General features: G+C 35.2%; 2 protein-coding genes across 2 annotated transcripts in view; one reads left to right on the top strand and one right to left on the bottom strand.

Annotated features, from left to right (window-relative positions):
- The first annotated feature begins 4 nt into the window (after positions 1 to 4).
- LOC113685840 (transmembrane protein 26) lies at positions 5 to 6011 on the top strand. The gene is made up of 4 exons (XM_027203411.2): positions 5 to 345; positions 1418 to 1562; positions 2392 to 2712; positions 3860 to 6011. Exons 1-4 carry the CDS (start codon positions 128 to 130, stop codon positions 4382 to 4384), a joined length of 1209 nt encoding a protein of 402 aa, XP_027059212.2. The 5' UTR covers positions 5 to 127; the 3' UTR covers positions 4385 to 6011.
- The window catches only part of LOC113685817 (28S rRNA (cytosine-C(5))-methyltransferase), a 22445-nt gene continuing 11421 nt past the window's right edge, over positions 5584 to 16607 (bottom strand). The window contains exons 11-22 of the mRNA XM_027203382.2: positions 15950 to 16043; positions 15047 to 15152; positions 14484 to 14573; positions 13412 to 13499; positions 12615 to 12755; positions 12353 to 12442; positions 11837 to 11886; positions 11324 to 11413; positions 9820 to 9942; positions 8650 to 8747; positions 7210 to 7334; positions 5584 to 6423 (exon numbers count right to left, since the gene is read on the bottom strand). Of these exons, the coding sequence (XP_027059183.2) occupies positions 6386 to 6423; positions 7210 to 7334; positions 8650 to 8747; positions 9820 to 9942; positions 11324 to 11413; positions 11837 to 11886; positions 12353 to 12442; positions 12615 to 12755; positions 13412 to 13499; positions 14484 to 14573; positions 15047 to 15152; positions 15950 to 16043 (1133 nt within the window). The 3' untranslated portion in view covers positions 5584 to 6385. The remainder of the gene's footprint in view (positions 6424 to 7209; positions 7335 to 8649; positions 8748 to 9819; positions 9943 to 11323; positions 11414 to 11836; positions 11887 to 12352; positions 12443 to 12614; positions 12756 to 13411; positions 13500 to 14483; positions 14574 to 15046; positions 15153 to 15949; positions 16044 to 16607) is intronic.

Below are 16607 nucleotides of genomic sequence, written 5' to 3'. Positions count from 1 at the left end.
CAGGCTCAAGAACCTAGGAAGTCATGCAGTCATGCTTGACTAAATCGACGTAACTAGGAAAATAACAAAGAATAGCCGTCGCTGGGAAACCTACATCATTAGATTGCAAGGAGAAAGGATTTCCAAAATGGCAAAAGAGCTGCTTGTGAAATTATGGGACTTTCGACCGATTTTCTACGCTGTGATAACCCGTGTTTTGTTCTTTATACATGGATTTCTGTCTGTGTGGCTTCTAGCACACTGTTTTAATAAGATTGAGTTCTGGGCAACCATTTTGGGCATTGTTCTGTTGTTCTTCGAAATGGTTTACACGTTACTTGCTCGCAAAGGACAAGAATACAAGTAGTAAGTATTGAAAGTAACGCCTCCTGGTGGATTTTATTTATCTCACAAGGCTGTGTTTCAAAAATTCAAACTAAATGGAAACATATATTAATAGTATCTGACAACTTAACATACATGTATGTACTTTAACACTGCTTTTAAGCTTTCCACGATCACGAAGACGTAAGTCAGCTTAACTGGATTGGACTCGTGATACGCTGATACTCGTTCGCAACGTCGTAGCACAGAGCCGAGGTTTTCTCTTTTTTTTTTTAATTCTTCGTAAATCTTACCTTTGACAGCCAATGACCTCTTACCTACTTACTTGTTTGCAATTAGACCACATAACTGATGCAACTCAAAAACAGGCTTATGGTGTTGTAAGAATCGTTCTTGATGTCATTTTCCTGCATCAGTTAATGATTATCAAAGGGTTAAATGAAAAAATATGATAGCGTAAGAAAAAAAAATAATAAAGAAGAAATATAAACCCAAACACTTGTAAAGAAGTGAACAGCACATTCATTATGTTATGTACATCGTAGATCACACTCATTTCATTTTCCATTGGGAGTGAAAAATGTAGTGCTAGTAAAGGGCAAAGAGAAATTTCCCAGAGACCTACTATGACAGAAATAAGAATGAGCTCTCTTTCCATTTCATTAAGTATACATACAAAATTTAGCCATGTTGGTTACATACATGTAAAAAACATGACTGTGCTTTATCAAACAAACCAATAACAACAAACTAAGCAATACATAAACTTTTGATTTTGTGGCTGACAAAGACTAGCAGTAATAGCAGCAGAAACATTGTGATCAATACAAGATTGGTTAGCCTGACTCTTACATAATGAGACGAATGATTGACCGATCATTTATTGCTAAAAAACCAAGATGAACATCAACATTTTCTGTAAAATGTTAAGACCATGTCCACGTTCTGAACCTTAGAAATGACTGTTTTAACAATTGATCAGTCTTAAGCTGATTTGAGCAGTAATGCACTGGTACAGAGTTAAACATACTGCATGCAAATTGCAAATTATGATCTAATGCAATTTTTCAAGAACACATTTTCTTTCTTCCAGTTTTTGGCCAAGCTGTTTCTTCTACATGTCTACAATGATTCCGGTTATATGGATTTTAGAAATAGATCTTCTAAAACAGCGTGTAGATCCAACACAGCCACCAAGGGTAAATGGAACTGTACAATCTCAAGAGAATATTCCTGGGGTAAGTTTTTTTTCCACGCGGTCCAGTTGTTCCTTCAAGAAACATTGGCTGAATAATGTGCTTGAATATTCTGTTGAATGTTGAGCAAGGAAAAGAAAATGAAATTATTGTTTCCAAAAAAGCATGCTCTGCAAGGGCTTTTCCAGGAATGTTTGAATAGAGGGCAGGAGGGAAGTTGGAGGTGTTTCTTAAATTTGAGTTAGAAAACACTTCTAAAACGTTAAGTGATATTTCAGTATATGTAAATTTTAAATACTTCAAGTTGAGTTGTAATGGGCAATCCTGTTGTTGTGAGAATTTTGGTTTCAGATGAGTGTTGACTATCAACAATAAAAATACCAACAGGTCTGATGGGAGAAACGGGGAGAGGGGGGGGGGGAAGAAGGGGTCTAAAAAAGTGAAATTTTACTCATTCTGCGACAACTGCATAATGTAATTGCAATTCAAATTGGATGTGCATTTGTTTTCTTTCAGCCATACATTTTACTACTAAGTGAGAATCATGAAGAAAACAGTTTTAGAGCTGTATTCTCTCGCAGGCATTCCTTCCCAGATCCTTACAATGAATGGCTTTTGCTGTGCTTGTACTCAAACACAAATTTAGCTTTTTGGTCTCTGTTCTCTTTGCCTGCTGGTCATGCTAGCTTGCTTTTCTAGCTGAAAACCTCCATTCTCTGTCTTCACAGCTGCTTTAATTGAGAGAAAATACAGTTAATGTCATTAAATGTACCCATTCTCTGAATGTTGTGTGAAGAAAATTTGCGAAAAATAACATGTCCCTTTCTTTCAAGTGTTTATTTTATAAATATGGTAATTTTTTAATTTGCAGTGTCTTGGAAATGTGGGTACATCAACACTAGCCAAACAGATATGTGAATTGGGTCTGATCATTGGAATAATCATTGGAAGATGGCTTCTACCAAGAGGTGAGATTACCCGTGACCAGCTGTCAGCTCTTTTATTGGGTTATGTTGGCACTGCAGCAGACATTCTTGAATTATTTGAAGTCCTTCAAGAAGATGTTGTTCAAGCAGAGGAGTCAGTGACATTTGCAGTGCTAGGTGTGTATACATGGAGCTTGTTACAGTTTTGTCTTGTCACCACAGCCACAACTGGAAAGAACAACCAGATAAGGATCACAAACAACAAGGTGGGTTGACTGTGCACTCAACATCAGGGAGGGTTTGAAGTGAAAATGTAATAACATAGTTAATTCAGTCCTGAAATAATTTCCATCAGTTATCTCAGGAATACAATGTGTTTGTTCTTACCTCTTGGCTGCCAGTAAATAAACTTTCCATATAATATTTAATTTGACACACTTTCAAGCATGCATAACATTTAGGGGATCATAGCCCAGGACTTGGTAGCTAAAACTCTTTGGTCATTGACATGTAGTTGGAAAATAAATTTCTAGAACTGAGGTACAAAAAGGTTATTGTTTATTCAAAGGCAGATTGTTTTGCTGTGGAAAACTAGATTGACCTGATTGCTCAGTCAAAGTTTCCTTAAAAGTTAAGATTTCAAGTGTACCGGTATACCTTATTTTGCAAATCTCTTTCTTTGAAAATAACATTCTGGGACAAACTTTGCTTGGACTTTGGTAAAAAAATGTAATTTTGACCTTCCAGCACGACCAACAAAACATGTCACGGCACTCCTCTTTTTAAGGTTAGATATTACAAGAGTGCAGCATCCTGTTACTGAAAATTTATTCATTCAACATCACATCATCACAGTGAAGGGAGAAGCAAAATTAGGAACAGAAAAGAAATAACTCACAATCAGATTAGGGTTCATAGAGTATTTGTCTTTAGTTGCTTGTCATTTCAAACATAATTTATTCCATCAATTGCTAAAAGGAACAACATTCGGAATACAAGCTAAGAATATGGTTTATTGTTATTATAGTTTGTATTCTATCAGTTTTGATTAAAATCCTTTGAACTTTGGAATTTGAATTAAACTTTGCAGGTAGTATGTGTATCTAAATGAAGGGAGTAAGTTTTTAAAAGATACTTTGATTCTGCATTGGTAAGGGGTGTGGCAAGAAAATGTTCTTTTTATCCACTGAGTTGATAATGTAATTTTGCCATTGTAAAGTGTTTCTAAAGCTGCTGTTTTGAGCGTTTGCACTTCTTCATGCCCTTTAAGAGCTAATGCTCAAAACATCAGTTCTTAAAGGTGGCAAATTTACTTTATCAGCTTAGTTGGTAAAACCAAATTATCTAGTATGTTTATGTGTGTACTATTATTTGGAACACTTATCACAACCATGTCAAAAAAATTGTTTCCAGGTTTCACCTGATGATGTCATAAACAGGAAAATAAGTCTCCATAGGTATGAAAAACAAGAAGATCTCAAGGAGAGATACATTCAGAGATTACAGATGAAACGTCGCCAAACAGAAATGAATGTCTTGCGTGGAAAGGGATACAAAGGTGAAAAGAAGGAAAAGAAAATTTACCCAATTACAACTGCCAGGGGAGAGGTAAAAGAGATCTCTCGGCGAGAAATGCTGCTTCATGGTGACATATTTGGCATCCTGACTGGTATCTTCATGCAAGATGGACCATTTTTGATCCTGCGACTACTATTGATAATCAATTACCAAGTATACAGTGAGATGCATATTTTCTTCACATGTAAGAATGCCATTGCTTTGAGTCTGCTGGTGTATAGATTGTGTATTCTGACTTGTACTGGTGAAGATGAGGAAGACCTTGAACATGAGGAACAAGAATCCAGGTTACAAAATGTCCAACAAGCAGTTTTAAGTGAGAACTTTAAGAAGGCAGGTGCCATACAACTGGCAGGTTGATGGCAGTAATTCTTTTCACTGCTGTTTAATGTGGCTTTGGTACATGTACATGCTTCACTGAATCATAGCCATCCACAATATTTTAAAAGCATGGTTATGACTTAACAGAAATGTGTGTTTGTGACTCTGTTTTTGCCAACACTGCCTTAATTTTTCTTTCTTTTTACAAAAAAGAGTTGCTGAGAAGTATGTATAAACACCTACAAGCACTTTATTTGTAGGATAAAAGTAGACAATCCTGAGTAGAAAGGACTTGCCTGTTTGGGTGATCAATTAGAACACAAGATTTGCTTAATCCTACCCAAAGAGACACAAGGGAAAAAAAATAATCATCGAAGTTATTAGTGCTCAGGGATAAACTCAGATACGCCATTTTAAATTAAATGTTGATTGCTGTTGATTCAACATCACATTGATGTGTAAATAAAAGAGCCACAATGAACCTGTTGGAGTCATTAAAAGTTACTCATTTGCTGTTTGTTGGCTTGTTTTAACTTGACAAAGCACCAAACTGTATTTAGCCTATTTAATGAACAGACAATTACTGTACCTTGGCATGAATGTTACCTTTGTATGAGGTAGCAAATGAATAATCTGTACAGTACATTTCAAACTAATATAAACGTGAACGCAAATTAAATACTCACTGTGTCATAAAAGACTGTGAACACTACTCAAACTATAAGAACTATGTTGAATTTAATAGGTTTTTAACCATTTCACTTGTTGGCTTTTGTTTTGATGATCATTTCGTTAATGATTAAAAATAATTTAGATCAGCTTTTTTCAAATGGTATTGTTGACTGTGAAACTCCCTTGTAAATAGTTATTTATTTCAACTTATGATCTATTGAAAGTCAAATTAAAGTTCTTCTGTATCCTTTACTTGATTTGCCTGCAAGCTTCTCTATTAGTGTTTGCAATTTTTTTTGTAACTATTGTGCGCTAGGACTAGTAAAAATTTTATCTGGTTATTTTTAGAAGGTTTGTAAGTCATGCTTTGTTTGATTTGACTGGAGAGGAATATATGTTTACTTCAGTTTGTAGTATTGAGCTTCTGAAAGACAAGACAAAAACACTATTATACATGCTTAATATCTCATATTTTCTGATACTTAAGACAACTGATAAAAACAAGGTATTTTGTAGTGAAATGGAGATAGTTGTGTGTGGAATTTTTTCCATGATTAGAACGTGCCTTTGAGAGGTATTCAGATAACGTTTTATTTAATGAATCTTAAAATCTAAGTAAAGGTGGACTTATAACCTTGTATATGGTGTCAGGGATTTGCAAGTAATATCACAATAAATACCTGCTTTCATCAACAAGTTACACTTGAATAATAAGCACAGGTTTCAATTAGTTCTTGTCTGCAATTGACATCAACCACATGCTTTAAAGGCTTCACATATCCTTTATATGCTCTAAGTTACCTAAAGAATGAACTAGAAGTTTCTAGCCAAATTGCCTAAACCTATTAATGGAGGAAGTGATGCTTATTGTAGAGACGATTAATGTATTTTGTAGAGCAGCATGTGACATTCACTGTAGGTTGTATGCTACTAACTTGTATTGTACTAAGTATATTTTTTTATAATAACGATAAATAAAATTTGAAAAAGATAATAGATTGTTGGCCTATATGTTACTGTTAAGTTTGCAAGTCTTTGTAAGAATGCTGTATCAAACAAGGGTCTGAAAAAACTGCAACTTGACCACAAGCAGGTATTTGTCCTGGCTGTGAACACTGCACAAGGTGCTATGAGGATGAGGAAGCAAGTCTATTGAAGACTGTTTTTTCCCTTTATGGTGCCTCCCTATTTAAGTTGAAAGCCACATGTAATCAGTGTTTTTTATTGGTTGTGACATTTGTGTATCGAGTGTTCTGGGCAGCATTCTTGATCTTGAAACTTCTAGTTATCCTCTGAGTTTCCTGTGGCAGTTTTTATAGTTCCCAGATCAATTTCTTGATTTTCTTGGTGAGGCAATTCCTTTTTTGGTTAATCTTTCTTGTTCCCTACTTTGCTGGAAATTTCTCCTGACAAAGACATAGATTACAATTATTATTGACTTCTGGGGAAGTTCCCATCAACAGTAACACGGACAGGTTGTGACATGGAGTAGCCAATTCATAAGTTGGGTTGGAAATTGACTGTGGTATTACAGTAAATGATTTGAATCTGGGGAAACATGTGATAGTGTAGTTTGATTGTATATATAGGTAAGGGTAGTCCTGAGAAGCACTGTTGTCGGTAGTCGTGACTGACATTTCCACAACCTGGGTGGAAGTCATCATTAGAGTCAAGTGAATAGTTGTTGTCAATTGAATGTGTTTAGTCCAGTTCATATATTAAAAAAAAAAAAAAAAAAAAGAAAGAATTGGTCAATTAAGCTGTGATGTCATTGGCTAATGGACTCATGGCATAAGTTGATTGTGATTGGTGTGTTAAAAGATTAGACTACTTGAAAAGATGGTTGATAATCAAAGAAACTGCAAAGCCATAAAAAAACTAATCCCCCCTTGATGACAGCTACTTCCTAACAATGATTAATTTAGGATAAAGCAAATCTTGTGTCCTGGGGTCACTACAACAAAACTACAGGTAATCAAACCAATTACATGGAACCAGCAATGAATTCCATCTACATCTAAATGTGTTTGATTGTTGCTTGCTGGTGGGCACTACTGAATTTGACAGAAGTCTTTATTCAAATCTGAAAATTTGATTGCTTAATTTTATTTAAGGGACCTTATTAAGGTGTACTTAATTACTACAATTCTCGTGATAACATTTCACAGAGGCAATTGAAAGTCACTTTTTACCTTGAGGAGAAATTTTGTTGGAATATTTTTTCAACTTGGCAACATAAAATCCATCCATGTTGTGAGTGTGAGGGAAAAATCTCTTGCTCAATTTTAAGGAAGGATGGAAATGTTTTCCCCTGAACCTAGGAGAGAAATTGTAATAACCAAGCATCAGTCAAACTACTTCTACTTGTTATACTTGGGTTGGTATAATGTCACTGAGTGAAAATTTGTGGTTAAGGTAAAGATGAAACAAAAGTTGTGTGGCCAGGGACACCAGCTGCAAGCTAACAAGAACTGCTAAAATAATAATCTGGAACTCAAGAGGATGTGACTGTGGTCTACTGACTTGCTGTTTCTTTCTCTGTTTTTTTCTTTCTTTTTCTTTTTCTGTTTTTTTTTCGTAACAGTTACTAAAAACCCTGGTCAGTGAAGGGGTTCTATGATTTAGAAATTGTTTTCTGAGTGTAATACAATTTTGGGTAAAAGTGAAGGACAGTTTTGAAAAATATTGTTGACCAGCTATCAGCTGACTGTAGGCTGTCTGTCGGCCAACAGTTGGCCAGTAATCAGTCGACAGTTGGCCAGTAATTGGCCGACAGTTGGCCAGTAATCGGCTGACAGTTGGCCAACAGTCCGCCGACAGCTTTTGTTATGTTTCAGACAAAAGTTTTTGCCAACAGTTGGCTGACAGTTGGTGACCTGTTGGCAACCTGTCGGTAACTTGTTGGTAACCTTTTGGTGGGTCATAAACTGAAATGATCATAAACATTTACCTATCTATTGCTTCTTTTTAACCTACATGAATAGGGGAAAAGTCATTTTAAAAAGATACCTTGCACTGTACTCTCAATAGCTACTACAGCTTTTGCCCACTTTTTTACATTAGCTAGTGAAACTTGCCCAAATTGGTTCGATTTCATTTATCCGCCAGTAAAAGTGAAGGACAGTTCCCAAAAGATAGTGTCGGCCAGCTGTTGGCCAACTGTCTGCCATCTGTCGGCTGTCTGTTGGCCGACTGTTGATTGACAGTTGGCTGACAAAATAGGGGGTCCTTATTTGTGCAAATTTAATTACTTTGGAAAACAATGTTACTGCCAAATTCCATTAATTTTTGTCAAATGAAATGGAGTGAAGCCGTATATGATCTACTCTACTTTGAACTCACTTGAACCATGCAAAGTCCATTGCCACAGTTTTGTCACTTCATTTCAAAGTTACCAGTTCTGTGATTAGCTGTGTGATAAGTGCTGAGTCTACACCCTAAATTTATCCCAGGGTTTCTTTCTGGTCTACCCACTTTGTGGGAGACAAATGACAAGCCCAAACCATGATCTCTCTGTTTAAATCTTAGTCTTAGTTCTAGAAAACAAGATTGTCACATCAAACAGCTCCATACCTGCTAGTACAGTATTAATTTCAATAACTTAAGACAAAAGAATTTCAAGTTGATTTTACTTTGAAAATCCTTCTTGGCCAAAGTCCAACCCAGTGGATACCAGTTTTACGTGTCTTTTGCTGAGAGCATAATCAATCACAGCCTCATTTTCTTCTACCTGTTGAAAATGATCATTATTGTTGAAATATCATAACATATATAATATTGGTACAACTGTAATTGGTTAAAGACCTATGGAGCAACATTTTTAGCCTATTTGAGACTATGAAACATACTGATCCCCCCAGCTATTGCAAACTAATATACCCTTTACTAACCTAGTGATTTCAACATTCATTTTGTAACTAAGTCAATCAAAGGTTCTCAGTAAATGCCTGGATATAGAATTTGAACGATGAAGGAGAGTGAATATTGAGCATTATGGAATTTTCAAGTATTAGCCCTTTCACCTTGACAGGTGACCACCTTCAAGTTGGTGATGAACAATCATCCATATTTATTAACTTTTAGTTGACAGTCAATTATTTTATGATCTCAGCACAGAACTCTCTTTAGACAGTATTAACTGTCTAATTGAAACAAAGGCACAACTAACGACTGCCCAGAATACTTCTGTTAAAAATGGCTGAGTTATTATGAAGGGCAAAGACAATACACTGATCCATAAAGCCGAAACAAAAAAATACAACAATTAACCTCTACTAACCTAGAGATTTCAACTGATAACTTAGTCAATCAAAGGTTCATAATAATTTTCTTGATGTAGAATTTGAATAGTGTAGGAGTAATGAATATTATAGACGGCTTCTAGTTGACAGTCAACTATAATATGTAGATTTAGCCAAGCCTAAAAGCGGAGCTCGCATTTTTTTTTTTTTCTGCATGTCTCAAGGGCACAATGCCATGCCCCAGCCAGTGCACTGACCACTGGACTACTGGATAAAGCCATGGCGTTGGTGTGGTACATTTGATCACACATGTTAAAAGTAGCACCTTGAATGGTTGTACGGTCATAGGGTCGTACATCCAAATTTTTTTGGCTTGATGGGTTACTACTATTTTGTATAGTTATGGAGCTACGCTCTGCAAGCTCTACTATTAAGGTCTTAGCAAAAAGCTCTCTTTAGACATTTCTAAGTGTCTAACTGATACAAAAGCACAACTCATGACTGCCAAATAAACTTCTGTTTGAAATGGCTGAGTTATTAAGTAGTGCAATGAACACTTACCAAAACAGAGCAGGTGGAGTAAACAATATATCCACCACTTGATGACTTAGCATCTGTAGCATCAATAGCAGACAGAATGAGTTCTTTCTGAATATGAGAACACCGATGAATATCTTTCTCAGTCTAAATAACAAAACACAGAAAAAACTTATGAAAAAAAACAGGCTAAGGGTTTAATATATATATTTTTTTAAGGTGATAACATCAAGGAGCCACAATTTCAATGAACTCTGAACTGAACTTGAACTTTAATTCAAGAAAGTATTAATGAACTTTTGGAAGCAAATGAAGAATTCTTTTAAGCATTTTTATCTTATCCCATTCTTCATCTCTTAGTTGACAACTAGTTTAATCTACAGGAACTTGATAAAAGCATTTTTTTGAGACCCAATGGGTTAACCAATCTCGTTAAAATATTTGTTAACAGTATACACCACAAAGGTGTATAGCACTTTTTGCACATGCTGATTCACTAGCTCTCAAGTGATTTGCAAAAAGTGTGCTATTCAGTACTTAGATTCTGATCCATTTTTTTGGTACATTGACAGAATAATAAGAATCAATAAATCATTTACCTTGAGTATAAGAGAAAGTAATGCATGTCTGCTTCCAATTTCTTAAACAATTGTTCATTATTGATATTGTTATCACTGTTATTATTATTATCATTATTCCTTACAGTATATGTGAAAAAAATGGCACATACACAGAACCAAAGTTATCTCATTTTATGCAACATGACCAAATGGAAAGAAATAGTACAAAAATCTGTTTAACACATAAAATACATGATGATATTAAGAGATCCTCGCAGCTAAGAACACTACTGAAACGAGTAGTTGTAAATAGGACCTGAAAAAAATTCAGGCCCGTACGGGATTTGAACCCATGACCTCTGCGATACCGGTGCAGCGCTCTACCAATTGAGCTAACAAGCCAACTGGGAGCTGGTCAATGAATTGGGTACAAATAAACATCCAAGTGAATGAAGATTTTAGATATACGAAAATTCACATATTTGCACTGCGGTGGAGAGATGATATTAAGAGATCCTCGCAGCTAAGAACACTACTGAAACGAGTAGTTGTAAATAGGACCTGAAAAAAATTCTATTTACAACTACTCGTTTCAGTAGTGTTCTTAGCTGCGAGGATCTCTTAATATCATCTCTCCACCGCAGTGCAAATATGTGAATTTTCATATATCTAAAATCTTCATTCACTTGGATGTTTATTTGTACCCAATTCATTGACCAGCTCCCAGTTGGCTTGTTAGCTCAATTGGTAGAGCGCTGCACCGGTATCGCAGAGGTCATGGGTTCAAATCCCGTACGGGCCTGAATTTTTTTCAGGTCCTATTTACAACTACTCATTTCAGTAGTGTTCTTAGCTGTGAGGATCTCTTAATATCATCTCTCCACCGCAGTGCAAATATGTGAATTTTCATATATCTAAAATCTACATAAAATACAATCAATAATAATTATTAATAGAGAAAGACAAACCTTATTGATTTTAACAGACTGATCCTTTGATATGACTCCTGTTCCACTGCATGGGGCATCAAGAAGAACACGGTCAAAACCTGCCATTACCTGAAAGTGAAGAATGTTTAATCAGGAATGCCAAAATTATGGGAGTACAGCTACAGCAGAGGAAGAGACACACCTCACTCAGTTGGAGAAATAAATGATATGTCCAACTAACCCCACAATGAGCTTAAAAAGAAAAAGACAACACCAGCACATATAAGCAGGTATCTAAATACTGGTTATTCAATTTTATAGGTTCTGAATCAACTCAGTAGTTTAAACAATAATCAAAACTACAAGCCTGACCATGACTGTAGTTGAGGCCAAAACCTTTACTTTATCACCTTAATTTATCACCAATCAAGGATTTGACCCTATTCTCAAAAGGATTTGACATGCGGAGTCAGTTACAACCTTAAAAAGTGAAGCAAAGGACTTAGCAAAATATTGAGGCTCGAGAGTTTTACATAATCATATACTACATACCTTTGGAAATGCTCGACCATCATAATGACAAACCAAGGTGTTACTTATTCCTAGAAAAGGAAACAAATTAATGGTCAACATTGAAAAGTCTCACAAAGAAATGAATTAAAATAACTGTACAGTAAGTTTAAACTATGAAGTAGTAACAAGATAAGGCATCATTCTAAGGGAGGATCACAAAGGTGCTAGTTAAAAATTCCTCTCCAAAAATACTTGTAACCAGATTCCTGTTCCTTTCTGTGTGGATGAAATGAAATCTTAAGTATCAACTTCTCACTAACCAAGTACAAGGGCCGTACTAAGAAATATTGGCCCAAGATCATGGCAGGGTGCAGGGCCTTTCACAAAAAGTTGGGTGGAGCACTTGAACACAAATTTTGACCATTTGGAGGGAAAATGCCCCAGGGGATGGGGGGATGTTGAAGCTTTGGATTGATCAGCACATTGGTCCTACATGTGATGTATGATTAATGCAAACCACTGTGTCCAAATTAAAGTTAATTGTTACAAACTCACCTAATCTATGAATATTAGCAACTAAAGCTTTTGTTCTTTCCTTTTTAGCATCATTTGCAACCACCAGTCCAGTGTTCTTTAGGAGTGATGCTGAAAGAACCAAAAATGGAAAATGGAAAAAAGAAAGAGAGAAATAAAGAGAAAAATTCATGAAATCATGAAGGACATTTTTCTTTCAGCATTGAATTGACATTTCAGTATGTAAATCAATAATTAAATGCTGTAATAAGCTTAAGTTTTATCTATGCAACATAGATTTTACCTATGTATGTAGTTTTGCCACCAGGAGCTGCACACATGTCTAATATCCGTTCTTTCTCCTGAGGAGCCAAGGCCATAACTGGGAGCATTGATGATGCCCCTTGCAACATGTAGTGTCCTGCTAGATATTCTGGGGTGGCTCCTATGTAAAAGATGTTTTAATAAACAAAAAGGTTATATACTGATATGTATTTAGTAAAAAAAAAAATTGTATGCTGTGATTTTGACCATTGAAAAAATAAAAAATTTGAAATTGGAGATTTAAATACAACACAGTTCAAACAATACTTCTTTCTCTATTGATTGCTGGAAAATTACAGAAAACAAATGGTAATAGTAAAGTGATGTTGAAGATTGACTATTTTAATGAATTTTTCCTTGACCAGCATATTGGATTTGTGAGACTGAGTTGTGAAATATTTTGCCACTTTCAAGTGTTGACCAATTTGGGATTACCAAACAATCAAGGAAATACAAAATTGTCTAAAGTTTAAATTTATGTGTTCAGATTGACATTCTGCAATAACATGTGAAAGAAAGTTTCAAAATGATACGCGTCTGACTTTCTGAATAAGTTATTCAAATATGCACCATTTTCCTGCTTATGTTAAAGCAGGTTTGAAAGATCTGATTAATAATTACAGTCACTGTGATACTAGAAGTTTTGCGAATAGCTCACTTAGAGCTTTCTCTCAAGAAAAATTGAAGAATAAAATTCTTAAATTGATAATTAAAATTTGGATTAATTTTGATCATCAAAATTATATCAAAATTATGTGTCTCTATTTTATTCCTTACCAATTGGTACAGAAGAGTCATAGACAACAAGTCCAACCTTAGACCATTTGCCAATTGGGTCTAAATTTACCCCACGGTTTATAAGGGCCTAGAGGGTTAAACAAATGAAAAATGATAAGTATTTTGTATCAATTCTAGTACTACCTCTGATATGTTTATCAGAAAGAGCACTGTACAAATAATTGTAATGGTTAAAAATGCTAATTCAACTGAGTGGAGTACACTTTGGTCTAAAATTAAATGCTTGATTTCAAAACTGAATCGCTAGTGACCTAATTTGAAATCACAAGACTCAGTATGATGCAGACCAAAATTGCAAAACACAAAGTTCCATTACCACTTCATTACTGAACATCCATTTGAAAAAGCACAATTTAATTGATACAGTACTGATCTGGTTTTTAAACCTTTTACTCCCTAATGTCAATATCCATATTCTCCATACTGATATCCATAGGTTTCCTAAGGTAGTGACAAGGCTAATTTTTTCAACAATCAAGAGCTTCTTTAGTCGATGATCATTTTCTTTGTTCAGGGGTAATATTTTAAGGGAAAATAAAATGCTTTGCACTCTTAGGGGTTGAAAGGTTTTAAAAAAGGCAGATACAGAAAGCAAGTTCATCTATTTTTTCATAAAACAAGAAAAATGTTGGTGACAAAAGAAGCAAAATTTTGCCACTCAATGACTTCAGATTTTTTAATTCTTATCTCTTCAATTTGATTTAGTAACATTTAGTTAACAAATCTTGAAAGTTGTATTGATTGTTTTGTTTCAGCATTGCTCTCTCATTGGCTTGAAAAAAGAAGATCCAATTTAGAGAAAGAATTGTGTGATTCAAGAAAAAAATTGCACTGCTGAGAACCAATCAAATTGCAAGGATCACCAGTAATTTCAAAATGGATGTAATAAAGTTGCATGACCACTTGACATATTATATCAGTAATATATTTGGTTCCTTTTCTATAAACAATACTAACTCTGATCCTCCAGTGACACTCAAATAAAGAATATAGTTGTCTTTCAGTCAACTGCAAAAATCTACCACTAAACCTGTTGACTAAATTAACCAACCTGTGCAAGATCTCTTCTTCTCGACTTCAATGTATTTGTTCTAATAGTGATGGGCCTCTGAACTTCATTTGCCTCAAGGAATTCTACCAACTAAGAAGGCATCAACAAATATTAAAACCAAGAGCTTTTAGCATGAGGTTAGTCCTAAACTTTTTGAAATATTTTAAACATGTGATTTCAACATTTCAAATGTTTGCCTGACTGTATAAGGGTCATGCTCAATAACAGGCTGGTGGGTGGGTTGTTCCTCTGTCATAGCTTATCAAAATATAATGAGTAGGTATCTGATCTCTGTCATCAATATGTTCAGGGTTTGCTCCTAGCTACCACCACACAGACTATACTTTACACCAGCTAACTTGTCACAAATTAACAAAACTGTCAAACACCACAAAGTAGAGCGATGAAGGTGAGAACACAATAATATTGAAGTAGAGGCCACAGTACTGTTATTGCTAATCTCCCTGTACATGTTTATTTTACTGCAGGTTGTAAATCATTAATGTATTTAATATGCCACCTGGTAAAGTTAGATTCAATCAAGGAAGTTATAGCTCTGTTACCTCATTTATGGGGAAAAGGTCCATAAATTTCTCCATCAGAAATTTTCCATAACTATAGTATTTACAAAGGTCACTAAGAAGTAGTTCCACATATTCCTGTCGTGACCTGTAGGTGAGCAATGTAAACATTTCTATAACTGAAGGATAATTACTTGAAAACTGAGAGTAAAAAAAAGTTAAAAATCTGCAACAGCTTTTCTGGTTAAAAAACAGTTCCTTACCTATATTCAGAATGATATGTTTAAAAATTGGTCTAATAGTATATCAAGTTGTATCAACTTGGATCATACAAAAACATTTCATTGAAAAAAAATAAAACTAACATGAATGTCAACTGGCCGTTTTTCAAAGACAACTCAAAGGACAATTGAACAAAGTTAACCTCAACAAGCTTTAAGTAGACTACTTCTGGGTATGGGGATCATCATCACAAGTGTATGCTAACATGAAACATCAATCAGACCTCCCTTACAGCTGGCACCTTTGAGTTCTCAAAAAGTTTAATAAAGTCACCAGTAGTATAGAGTGCTATTAGAAGTTTTCCCACATTCCCCTTCCCAACCCCCACATGTTGTTTTCCCTTCCTTGGATTTAATTGGAGCTGATATAAGTTGAGTGTTCAACCAAGAAATTTGTCAACCACAAGGGCAATGTCCTATCTAGGGGCTAGCTGTCTAAAGTGAAAGACCCTGGTTACCCGGGGCACCCATCTTCCATTTAAGCAAGAAAACCATTCTACTGCCATTTTTCCAAGGGTCAGTTAACTTGGTCACGCTGCATTTAAAGCTATTTTCTAGTTGCACCAGTATTTGGAAACAAAGGCCGGGAAATGTTAAACATGATGTCCTAATGAACAGCCTTCTTTAACTTATTCCAAGAATTGACGAAATCTCTGTCTATTACCTGCCAGGTTCACGTGTTGTATTAAAGTTGTTGAGTGCTTGTATGTTATCCCTGATTCTTTGATTGATCAAAGCTAAATCTGTATGTTCATTTGCTGCGAGGAAAAAGATAAAATTGAATGTATAATACATCTATCAATACAACTTACTCAGGAGTGACATTGTCTATTGTGGAAAAACCAACCAAGTAAGAGATTTGAACACAAAATGTAAACTAAAACGTAATAATAGATTTTATAGTCTAGTTTCTTCAATCTGAGCTTATCACTCTACTCAAAAATAATAGTATTTACTATACGAGTCCATTTCCACTTTGAACTTCCATACACTTTATTTCCCATCACATTTGCAAGATCAACCTTTGCTCCAATTTAGAATCAAAACACACTTTTATTGAAAGTGATGCAAGTATCCTATTAGAGAAAGCACCATTAGAATAAGAGAAAGATATTTTTCATCTTGTTCTGAGTGTGGGACAAAGAAAAAATTCTGAGTCCCCATGAGGAATAGAACCTCAGACTTACAGATTCTGCACTCTCATGCTCTACCACTGAGCCACAGAGACTCCATGGTGAGCGAGGTCTATTATGCAGTTCTTATGACATGCGTCCTGCATATTGCTAGGATCAGCAATGTTGATGGCATATTGTTTGAAGATA

Source organism: Pocillopora damicornis, chromosome 8 (assembly GCF_964200805.1).
Source record: "Pocillopora damicornis chromosome 8, jaPocDami1.2, whole genome shotgun sequence".
Classification (NCBI taxonomy): Eukaryota; Metazoa; Cnidaria; class Anthozoa; order Scleractinia; family Pocilloporidae; genus Pocillopora; species Pocillopora damicornis.
Note: the sequence above shows the minus strand (reverse complement) of the source record. Positions and strands in the feature narration are given on the sequence as shown.